Below are 11,483 nucleotides of genomic sequence, written 5' to 3'. Positions count from 1 at the left end.
GCATAAGCCAGCTATTTGCATTAGGAAAGAGTTGGACGTTGAGAGTTCCAACACTTAAAGCAGCACACTTCAGGCCTACACTCTCAGCGACGAGACCCAATCTCAAATAATCTTAGATTAGAAGAATTCTCAACAGAAATAAGAGAACTAAGATGTAGCCATCCTTATGTCACCAGTCGTTTTTACCAAAGGACGTTGGCAACCCAAGGATCGTTCGCCCCCATAGTAACGATCAACAGCATTTGTGTACAAGATGCTACAGGAGAGCTTAGGTGGTGGCGGAGATTCGGCTACCAGCACAAAGAGAGCACAAGCTCAGGTGCAAAAGTTGCTACAACTCGCTTCTGTCAGACCGAATGCTTTGACTTTACGTGAATATCGCGAGGGATTGGAGGTAAGGACGCTAACCGAAAACGTTCGACAGACTCTAACCTCTTGATTCACACACGCAGGAATGTCTAAAGCCGGAAGGCATCCCCGCTATGAAAATTCTTGGGTTTCAACTCGCTGGAATTGGTCCTGGCTGCTCCACACACGAAGTCTGGAAGTTCATCATGGAAGCGGTTGTGAACGAGCTGGGCAGTTCCGAGAATACGTCAGCGTTGGCCGCTGCAATCCCAGTACTTAGACAGGTTCCATTGCCTCTTGTGCTTGGCTTTTTGCTGACTCCCGAAAGGGAGCCCATGAATAAGCTGCGTTCAATTCTGACTCACGAGGATATCGAAGTTCACTGCAACGCTATTACGACGCTGTCGCAATTAACGTTAGACGTGGCTATCAATGTCGCTGGGGACGGACTGTTCGTCTTCCCATTCGAGTCGCACGAGGCACGAATTTGCTGTCAGCAAGATCTGGAGACGATGGTCAACGATTGTTGGAAGCTCATCTTCCACACCCTGTCATTTGACGGGCAATCTCAGAGTGCTCCTTGGGCTGCTGGTACCGCATTTACGGCTTTAACGAGCTTGTTCGCACGTTCCAGTACGATGGCTCCATTCTTTCCGAGTATTCAGGAATCTCTCCGCGTCCAAGCACCTATCGATGATGTCACTTCCGTGGTCTACAAGCAAGCCTTCCCACGCATTCGAGCGCTGATAGCTACAGCACGTAGTCTACCCATGAAGCAGCAGCCAGACGCGATGCTGTGGATTTCGATGCTACTTTACACGATGATGGAACGGAGTGGGGCGAGATGTCCCAGTGTGAGTGTGCCGTACATGGAAATTGATACCGAAGATAACAACATCGAAGACGGAGATGACGACGACGCGCCTCATGCTTCCACTGAGCCTGTTCGGGTGGATGAACTCGTGCGTGGTCTGCTCGAATCCTGGGCATTTCCTACCGTATCCAGACGCGTGTCGCTGGCTCAGGCTACGAATATGTGTCGAGCTATCTTCATTCTGTTGGCGCACCCCTTACAGACGTTCACTCGCATGCGGTGGGCCGCTCAACTGGCCAACCACTTGATCGCACAGTGCTATCTTGCCAACCGAAGCAACAATAACGGTGTCTCTAGTTCCGAGCTCAAGCTTGAGCTCTGTGGGATGTTGGTGAAAACCTTTGCCTGGCTATCTGGCGTCAACTGCCAGTCGCTCTTCGTGCGTACAACTGAAGCGATTTACCTTTTGGATCATGACAAAGACCGACGTGATCTCGTGCAGACGCTCATGGACACGATCGTCGAGCATGTTGTCGTCAATCGAGACTTTCAACTGCTCCAAGGATTGTGCACAATGGCATTCTTCAGACAACCCAGAGGGTTCTCACGGCTATCACCACGAACGAATGGCTCCGAAGTGTTTCGAGCACTGTTTCAAGCTCTTTCCAATACGATCGAGCTGTCGTCACCACCGCGACGTAATGTGGAGCATCAAATATCGCAGCTTATTGCTTTGAGAGTGTTTCGAGGGCTCTTGCTACTGAAATTAGGTGGCTCAGCTACTACCTCGCCAAAGGCGTATCTTCGCTCTTGCGAGATGAGCGAGAACATCGTGTACTACACAGGATTACTAACCTCCCATTTCCAGGATATGCTGGCGTGTCCCGAGCTTGCACTTCGTGAGTCTTTAGACTTTTTCCAGCAAGAACTGCTCCCTACCATGGCCCAGATCGCGTCTCAATGTGCCCGTCTTCAAATACTTTGGATTGGCGTTCGTCTCCATCGTAATTACTCTACTCACGTACCTTTCGACGCTCTAGTGCGAGAGCTCCAGTGCGAGACTGGCCGGTTGTTCACTGCTATCTGGAATGACGACGACGAGATGGAAGGAGCCACTTTCGACGATGGTTTACTTGGTGCCGGTGTCGAGGAAATACCTGGAAGTCGGGAGCGCGCAGGCGATGCTAACAACGTCGACGCACTGATGGTCATTGGCGACTGCATTACACTACTAGCTCAGCTTCAGCCACAAACGCAGCCACAATTTCTCCAACTGTGCGAGAAAATGATCGCAACGTTATCAGCAGCGGGAAGTCCCCCCGCGATCACATCCCAGCAGTACCGTGTGTACGTTTAAGCGTTAAGCTGGTACTCTGATGCAGTCTTGGTTTACTCAATACGTTGTATGTCTCTGTGTTGTGTAGGATTGAAGATGTAATGGCACAGCTTTCGACACCGCCAACAAATTTAGCATCAGCACCGGAAACTCACTTTTCGAAAGAAATATTCGACCCTCGAGACATTTTCCTACCACGGAAACACGTTGAAGACATGGACCGTCCTAACGATGAAGAATATCGAGAGCCGATCACTGTTTCCGGTAGTTCTGACCCCGTCTCCATCCGGATATCTCACCACCACTTCCTGTCTAAGAAGGAAGATGTGGTTACACTGGATGTCAGTTGCTGCAATCTCACTACTTGGGCTTTGAGCGATCTGGAAATCCAATTCCGCCCGCTTGGGGGTGTCGGGGTTGTTCAATGCGTGGATACATCGAAAGATTTAAAGTTACGTATGTTACGTTCTGGAGAGACCGTCAGTGTTGGTACAAGTGGAGGCTGCACGAGCTTACCGCCATTTGGTGTGATTAAAGCTCAGAAGAAGTTCCGAGTATGTAAGTTCACACAAGTTACGCTCCTGCTGCAAGCAGTGCTAGTCCAAGATCCTAGCCAAGACGGAGACACGATGGGGGACATTCCTGCTGAGGAGACATCTCCCACGCCAATCTATCTGGCATTCAGTGACCGATACGTGCTGCATTTCGACACGTTACTGCGACTTCCGCAGCCTCAAATTGCGACTGGTTCATTCTTCCGGCACTGCTGGCAAAGGTATAATGGCGTGATTCCTACTTGTTAAGTTGTTCATCATCGTTAACTGCATGCCCACTGCACTGTAGCGCTAACTCGGGTGTCTTGTGGCGAGTCAAAGCTCCCGAATCAAAAGCACAGAAACTCGGAGCTTGCCAGCACGCACTCCACGTCATGAATGCAAAGCTGGCTGTTGTTTCCGAATTGCTACTCGACCTGCCGATGCACTTTCACGTACGTTGACCGCTGTATTGATTTCTATCGTGTTCACACTGACTCTCTGTATGTACTTTTCAGATTGCTATGGTCACTCAGACACGATGGGGATCATACATCACCGCTGTATTGACAATGACCCTCGAGTCCGATTCTAGTTGGTCGGGTGTTCTGGAAGTTCGGTCAACCAGTGAAAACATCCGAGAGTTCAAAAAATGGCCGAGAGACACGACTCGTCTCTTTAGCGGAGATCACGTGCGTCTCTGCAACGATCCAGTACCACAACGCGAGCCTGTCCACACGTCCACACCACTCAGCAACGCAGCCAATACTGCAGCACCATTGCCAACAGCCCCATCGCCATTCGACGACGCATTCTCCACTCCTGTACCTGCTCCCATGCAACCGATAGATCGGCCAATGAGCAGCGCCGCCTCAACCTTCACGCCGGACGTGCGATCCACCACGAGCTTCCACAAAGACGTGAGCGTACCCACGGACCGCAGCATGTCTTCCTTCGCGCGCAGCCAACCAGAGCAAATGAGAGCCCCCGAGACCACCCCAGCTTCGGATGAACAGTGGGGCAACTTCCTGTAGAGTTAAAAAGACAACTTCAACTTGAGATTTTCACACGAAATTCGATAACTGAACTATTTCTTATTGGCCAAAATAAGGTGAAATCACTTTTCTGGAATCAGATTCAAGATGCCGCTTGACCGGCAGGGCGGCGCGGCACTGGGCGAGGAAGATGCGGAGGAAGAACGCGTGTATCGCCCGCTACTGTTCCAGTCCACTGGTTATGCGTCTTCGGAGCTATTCCGCGACTCGTACGAGATGCACTCGAGGATGCCTACAGCATCTTCGACGGCGCCTCTATTAGGAGTAGAGACTACTGCCACCAGCTTACTTGAGAATCAGAAACAGAGACATGTATTCGAGCCACAAATTCGCCTGGAAACGCTGTCATCACGAGCTGCTACAGCAGTGCTATGGATGACGTACCTGGCGTTCTTATTGGCGATGACACTGCCCTATTTACAGAGCAAAGGATACCTGGAAACGGTGCGGTGAATCTTATAGAATCAGAAATTAGTCTCGAAGATTATCTGATTCTGTGCACTTCAACTTTAGACGATCGAGTTGTCAGGAGCAGTATGCAAGGACGAAATGAGGAGAGAGCCCTGTATTCAGGTGGACAAGACGAGGAATATCGCTCAATGGGCTGCCTATGTGACCAACGTCTCACGGTATACCGGATCTATCGAGATCAAGCTTGACGTTCGGGAGCAGGTGAACACTTCAACGTTGTCAGAAACGCTGTCGTCGCTAGAGAATAGCAATACGTTCCAAGAGTTACAGCGGGTGGGGGCTGCATGGTCGATGAACCGAGGAGTGAAAAATAGTTTAGCGAATCAAGCGACGAGTATCTCCGAGGTTGAGGACGAAGAGGTGGAGCAAGACGCAGGATACGTGCTGACCTATGATGCCAGACTGTACGGCATTGACCACGACGTGACACCAGCCACGAAGGACCTTGTTGTAGACGAACGCAATCAGAGTATTTGGGTCAGCTGTCGATCAGCAGGTCCATGTGAAATTGTGAGGATCATGGAGATTACGCAAGACGTGGACCGACTGGTAAGCGCAAAGCAGTGGCTTCTCGCTTTATCGTACTTACGACGAATATTGGTTGTTTCAGGGTGGCAGTGGATACGACGCATACTTCGCTGTCGTGACCTTCAGGGGACTCTATCCGAATGTCTTTGGCAAGAACGTGGTCTACGAGTTTGCATACACGTACGCATACCATTGTATTCTTTGTTGTTGGTCGTGTATTAATTGCTCTTGTCACCGCGTTTTATCCGTAGGAAACCAGCTATTCATGTGGGCGAAGTCGTTGTTCGTGGGGTGTTGGTGCTTGTATCCATCTTGGCGCTTCCTTGTTGGTTCATTTCAGTGTTAAATTTCCACGGTGGGTGGAGTCAAGTTCTTACAGTGCAAAAATGGTTGCTGGGCGTCGGTGTCGCGCTCGTACTCTGGCAGAACCCCGTGTACGCAGTATCTGAGCTGTACACCACTGTGAGCATGCGTACACGATTCGTATCCATCACGTGCCAATCATTTGCAGAGGCATTCTTCTACGTGTTTTGGCTGAGTCTGATGGACCAGCACAGTGGAGATTTCTCTTCTCGACGATGTTCGTTTGGCACGAAAGTTCTCTTTGGCTTGGTGCTTTTCGCGGTGGACACGTATATGACTGTGCTACGGATGCCAAAGTTATTTTTCCGAGCGGAAGAAGCATCATCGACTCATGATTTCCACCTCAAAGAGCTGTATGCGCTTCTTGGCTTCATTCGGACGAGTTTAGTGCTGTTTTGGCTCGCGTGGATCTTGACAGTTGGAGCAAGATCGGGTCGCTATCTGAAGGCATTACCGTACATGGCAACGCGCTTCAAGCAGCTGTCGTATCGATTCCTCGTACTGGAGACGCTGCTTATTCTCGTCTACACCTTGTTGCTGTCAGCTCTCCTGATCTTCCACCTGACTCAATCGTGGTACTTCGTCGGCTACGATGCGTTCATCCAAGACTCAGTCCATACTTTCGCTAAGATGCACACGGGTCATCCATCACTGGGGAAGTTCCTGTTCTTGTCGGTGTATGTCTACTTGGTCATGTTCGTGCATCTGCCTCCACTTGCGGGAGACAGTACGGGACTTCTAACCTCCACTGCGTTCCATGTCGAAGAGAAGCCGCGCGTGGACTCGTACGGCTTCCTTACACCGGATTCGAATTTGTTTTGCGTGGAGACGGCTGGTTGGCTGCTGGAGTTGGCGTATCAAGCTTACTTCGATCCTCCTGGGTGTCCGTCGTCGTCTGGGTACGGTGAACTCGCACTGGAGAGATACGGCTTTGAGCTGATCACTCATCTACGAAGTAACCTCACGGATACACACGTCGTCGTCGCTTGGAGCCAAGAAGATCATCGACGATTAGTCATATCCTTCCGAGGCACAACCAGTAAAGCCAACTGGAAGAGCAACCTTCGAGCGGACCAGACGGTGCTGTGGATAAAATCTCGAGGGCTGCGTTGGAGGAAATCGTGTCTTGAAAAAGTCAAGGATGTCGCTGCGAAGATCCCTTTGTTGAACATGGCGTTGCCACGAGTACATCGGGGTAAGTTGACCTTGATGCGTGTAATAAATGTAGCTGTTGTCTAAGTTCTGTGCTGTCGTGTAGGATTCTGGTTGGCGTACGAGTCAATCCAAGACGAACTGAAGGAGGTGACGCGACTCATTCTAGACGAGAATCCTGGAATTTCGGTGTATATCACAGGCCACAGTATGGGCGGCGCTCTCGCGGTTATAGCGGCGTACGACCTTGCTGTAAATTTCAGCATCAAAGTCAACATGTACAACTTCGGCGGACCTCGCGTGGGCAACCCGAGCTTCCGTCAGCACTACGACAGCTGTGTCCCCACAAGCTACCGAGTTGTCATGGACGGCGACATCGTACCGGGTTGGCCGAGATTTGTGCGTCTACGTTGTTGTTGTTGCTTCGTCGATGAAGTCTTTTACTTACGTATTTCTTGTGTTTTTGTTTTATTGTTACCAGTGGGGACTGTATCAGCATGTGGGGACTGAAATTTCACTTGACGTTTCGGGAAACTTGATTGTTGACCCGAGTTTCGTTGAGCGGCATCTACATCACTCATCACGACGCAAGACGACGATGCATGGCACGAACGTTTATCGTGTATCGATCGCGAAATGTCTGGAGAATTTAACCACATCGTAACAAAACATGCCGAATATCTATCATTGCTTTTCAACAATTTTGTGCTTTTGCATTGTTGTGAAGCGTCACAATCCGTTTCGACTTCGTCATTGCTTAAGAAGTTCTCTTGGAAGAAAAGATACGAACTATGGCACACGTTGACAACCAGCGGGCACAAGAAGGAGTGATTCGCTCGCACATTGACCTTGCAGAGGCAGCAGCCAACGGCTCTCGTGGAATGGTACGCTCGCAGTGTCGACGTTTGTCTGTAGTAAGCGTAACCGAGGTTGTGTGACAACCCACTAGGTTGATTTCTTACTTGACAACGGCATGCAAATCGATACCCCAGGGAAAGGTTGGCCTCTAATTGTGCTTTGTGAAATAAAACAAAGTCACTGATGGCTACTGCTAACTGCTAGATGGAACGACTCCACTATGTGCTGCTGCTCTCTGGGGAAATGATGCCATGGTCGCCTTTTTACTCGACAAAGGCGCCGACGTATCTGCTAGAAACGAAGGTATGCTTGTTTTATTACTACTACATGTGGTCTTTTTTTTGGGTAGATTAGCTGACGTACACTACCTGGCGGTAAGGCACGGGGTGGACAGCTCTACATGCGGCATCTTTTCAAGAGCACGGAAAAGTTGTACGTATTCTCTTGGCCCACAAAGCTGACCCGAAAATGGTCGACGTGGAAGGACGAAGAGCAATGGACTACGCCAGCATCTCGGAGGCCATTTGGCCCTTCTTCGCCGGTACATCAGCCCATATATTTGTTTATATAATGCCTCTTTGATATTTATTCTCTCTGCTCAGCGCAAGGCCACACGAAGAGTCTCAAGTCGGACCTTGTCGCGAAAGGAATCATTCGCAAAATCCAGGAGCAACCTGAGGAGGTCCAGCTGAGCGACAAACACGAGAGTGTAAGCCCTGTGCGCACCTAAGTGTGGCTACACACGGGACCTAAGCCTTATTGCTACATGTAGATCTCGTCCTTCTCGCGCCCTGGATCTGCCTACATAAGAGCGCAGATGTATCCGCCCCATGCGCGTCGACAAAGTCCCGCAATCAAGGTAACTCAAACGCTCACAGTATTATTTCTTTGGTGTTGACGATATTGACGCTGTTTTTGCCCTCATCTCAGTCGCGCGACGGTCGGATCCTAACCGGGCCCATTGACCCCCTAGGAGATATGCCCTCTGAGCTCGAATCGAACCAGCGGGGCCCTTCATTGAAGAGGTTGGGTATCTGATCATTGATCAAGCAAGTTGAAGTGAGCTCTGAAGTAACACTGGCTTTTCGACCAATGAATTCATTTAATGCATAAAAAAGTTGTTATGCAGTATTACAATCGTAGCCGCTCGTTGAGCTCCCCCTCCGCCTCTCAGTTCTTGTATCGCTTAGCAAGCAGCACGTCGCTCTACAATGGTGAGGACTGCACCGCCGGAAGCGAGGCACGGGTCGTTTAAATCGCTGCATGCAGGCCACTAACACCCTCTCTCTACGCTGATGCAGTCGCTTCTTAACAAGGGATCACGTCTTATGACCCAGTCGCTCCGTGCTGGTGCCCGCAACATGTCGAGCGCTACGGAGCACGAGGCCCAGGAGCAGATGTACCGATGGCGCACAATCTCCAAGGGCATGATCGGCCTGGTCGGAGTGTACACGGTGTACGCTATCGGTGACCACCTAAGCCACGAGCACCACGAGGAGAAGACTCCCGCTTACCCGTACCTAAAGATGCGCACCAAGCCCTTCCCGTGGCCTGAGTCGAACTGCGACCTGCTTGACCGCGAATGCCGCCGCAAGGCTCGCGAGGCCAAGAAGGCGCTGGAGTAAGCGACTGTACCGAGGTGAAAAGAGAGAATGTCAAGGGACAAAAGCACGAGCAGGGGGGTAAGCTGAAATACCAGGCTCATCTTCTTTGGTTGACAATCAATTGGCTCTTCATTTAGCACACGCTCCCACGTCATCAATAAAAAACTAAAAACACGAAACGGAGTCTTCGTAGATGTTTATACCTTCCCTATCAATCGAACCGATTGTCGGAGATTATTAATAGCCCCTTTCTCGAGACAACGAGGACATTCGTACATGTGTGATTCCTTGAGCGATGGTTAAGTAACTGTACTAAGTGGCGCAGTGGTGTACCTTCAATTCTCAGCCTCTTTGGTTGGTCAAAATGGCGGACACTTCATCCATTGTTCCGCATAGCGCTGCCCAGCGTCAACCGCAACCTGGCGAGCCTTTGTGCGCGGTAAGAAGAGCATACAGTCATATGTAATACATTTTATTTAGTAACTAAAGCATTGCACGTGCAGGTCTGCGGTAAATACGGCGAATACGTGTGTGATGCCACAGATGAAGACGTCTGCAGTCTCGAATGCCGCGATCTCTGTATATCCAGACACGAGACGAAGCTCCAACAGGATAGACAACAAGCCCAGCGATCTGAAGAGCTTCGACGTAAATTAGGGATCAAAATCACCGCTGGATCTGCCCCTGAGACGGTGAAAAGCGCCCAGTCATGGCCAACTCCATTGGTGGACTTCGCGCAACCGCAGGAAGGCGTGCAATTGCCTCAATTATTGCTAGCTAACCTCAATGCCAATGGATTCGAGAGACCGACACCCGTGCAGATGCAAACGATTCCTTGCGTGCTAGAGGGACACAATGTAAGTACCGTAAAATGAAGCATTATAACTGATATGCTGACAGCTAACTGTTTACCAGATATTGGTGAGCGCCCCGACAGGAACAGGTAAGACGGCGTCGTATTTGATCCCAGCAATCGCACAGATCTTACACGCCAGAGACGAGAAGGAGGAGGTTCTGGTGTTGGTCTTGGCTCCTGTTCGAGAGCTGGCGATCCAGATTGAAACTGTGGCCAAGATGTTGATGCGGGGTATAGCAGATATGAAGACTGCGCTCTTGGTGGGCGGTTTTCCCGTTCCGACGCAGCGCTATCGGCTTCAAAGTGGCGTCCAACTGATTGTGGCTACACCGGGTCGTTTTCTCGATATCTTTACGAACTACAGCGGAGGCGACGCCATCTTGCCTGCTGTTCGCTTGTGCGTGATCGACGAAGTCGACATCATGCTGGACGTGGGTTTTCGACCGCAGATTTCTCAAATGGTGGCTCTATTAGCTGGAAAAGATACCCAATTCCTCTTCTTCAGCGCTACCGTTTCGGATGAGGTTGAAGCTCTGGTTCGGCAGATTCTGAAGCGTCCAAGCGACCGCTCTTATACGCGTATAGATGTTCGTATAGACGATAGCGGATCCAACCGAACACCGCGCTATTCGCTGAATCCAAGTGTGAGCCACGACGTTCGGTGGGCGGAGAATAAAGCGAAAAAGAGCCAATTATTCGAGTTTTTGAAGGGGAAAGGCGAAGAATCAACGGTGCGTGCAGTAGTGGTGGGCTCTGGAGAAGCTGCGAGTATGCTAATGCCGTGATTCTTGCTGGTGTTATAGCTTGTCTTTGTTGGCTCGAGAATTGGCGCTACGATGCTGGCCGAAGCCGTGGAAAAACGCTGTGGAGTCTGCGCAGCCGCCATTCACGCGGATAAAACGCAGCAAGAACGACTCAAGCTGCTTGAATCGTTCGTGAACTTGGAGATCCCCGTTCTCGTGTCCACGAACGTGCTGAGTCGTGGGATGAATTTACTAAACGTAGAGAACGTGGTCGTCTATGACTTCCCCAAGAAGATTGCAGACTACGTTCATCTCATTGGACGTACCGGACGTACGGATGACGTATCGGGGAAGGCTTTTACACTCGTGAATCAGGACGACAGCTCCCTTTTTAGGGAACTTGTGCCTTTGTTGCGTCATGTTAAAGTGTCCGTACCTCGAGAAGTTTATCAAGTTATCCATTCAGAAGATGCTAAGAAGCGTGCTCGCTCAATTGAAGTCGTGGTGGATGAATCCAAGCGCGCTTTTCGTATTCGGGAGCAGCTAAAGGACGGAATAGGATCCCAGACTTCGGACTGGAAGGAGTGGAAATTTCCCAACAAACGGAGACGTACTGGACTGTAAACAACAATGCCATCGACTCGTCATACGTCACGACACGAACTACTACTTGATGGAGTCGACGATGATCTTTGGTTTATCTTTAATGCACGTCACTTCCTCACTGCGATCTTAGTGATGAACAGAGCTAGCGTCGACAACCCATTCCCGATAATATCGACGCCAGAGAGCTGGAAATTGTGATGCACGCTGGAGAATTCT

The 11,483-nt window shown here is 50.3% G+C and overlaps 4 protein-coding genes across 4 annotated transcripts; all 4 read left to right on the top strand.

Annotated features, from left to right (window-relative positions):
* Positions 1-253: 253 nt before the first annotated feature.
* On the top strand, positions 254-4,065 carry PITG_02680 (uncharacterized protein; the record flags this gene model as incomplete). The annotated part of the gene is made up of 5 exons (XM_002907540.1): positions 254-394; positions 453-2,509; positions 2,587-3,273; positions 3,342-3,486; positions 3,550-4,065. The coding sequence occupies 5 exons, from the start codon at positions 254-256 to the stop codon at positions 4,063-4,065; spliced, it is 3,546 nt and encodes a 1,181-aa protein (XP_002907586.1).
* Positions 4,066-4,173: 108 nt separating this feature from the next.
* PITG_02679 (uncharacterized protein) lies at positions 4,174-7,287 on the top strand (the record flags this gene model as incomplete). The annotated part of the gene is made up of 6 exons (XM_002907539.1): positions 4,174-4,530; positions 4,600-5,106; positions 5,168-5,265; positions 5,337-6,643; positions 6,707-6,999; positions 7,082-7,287. 6 exons carry the CDS (start codon positions 4,174-4,176, stop codon positions 7,262-7,264), a joined length of 2,745 nt encoding a protein of 914 aa, XP_002907585.1.
* A 104-nt stretch (positions 7,288-7,391) lies between these two features.
* Positions 7,392-8,496, top strand: PITG_02678 (uncharacterized protein; the record flags this gene model as incomplete). The annotated part of the gene is made up of 7 exons (XM_002907538.1): positions 7,392-7,484; positions 7,550-7,598; positions 7,663-7,761; positions 7,838-7,999; positions 8,061-8,167; positions 8,231-8,317; positions 8,389-8,496. The coding sequence occupies 7 exons, from the start codon at positions 7,392-7,394 to the stop codon at positions 8,494-8,496; spliced, it is 705 nt and encodes a 234-aa protein (XP_002907584.1).
* A 930-nt stretch (positions 8,497-9,426) lies between these two features.
* On the top strand, positions 9,427-11,285 carry PITG_02677 (DEAD/DEAH box RNA helicase, putative; the record flags this gene model as incomplete). The annotated part of the gene is made up of 4 exons (XM_002907537.1): positions 9,427-9,501; positions 9,566-9,919; positions 9,978-10,649; positions 10,722-11,285. 4 exons carry the CDS (start codon positions 9,427-9,429, stop codon positions 11,283-11,285), a joined length of 1,665 nt encoding a protein of 554 aa, XP_002907583.1.
* Positions 11,286-11,483: the final 198 nt, after the last annotated feature.

The sequence above is a fragment of the Phytophthora infestans genome, genomic scaffold, assembly GCF_000142945.1.
Source record: "Phytophthora infestans T30-4 supercont1.3 genomic scaffold, whole genome shotgun sequence".
Classification (NCBI taxonomy): Eukaryota; Oomycota; class Peronosporomycetes; order Peronosporales; family Peronosporaceae; genus Phytophthora; species Phytophthora infestans.
The sequence above is the reverse complement of the archived record's forward strand: the minus strand, read 5'-3'. Positions and strand labels throughout refer to the sequence as shown.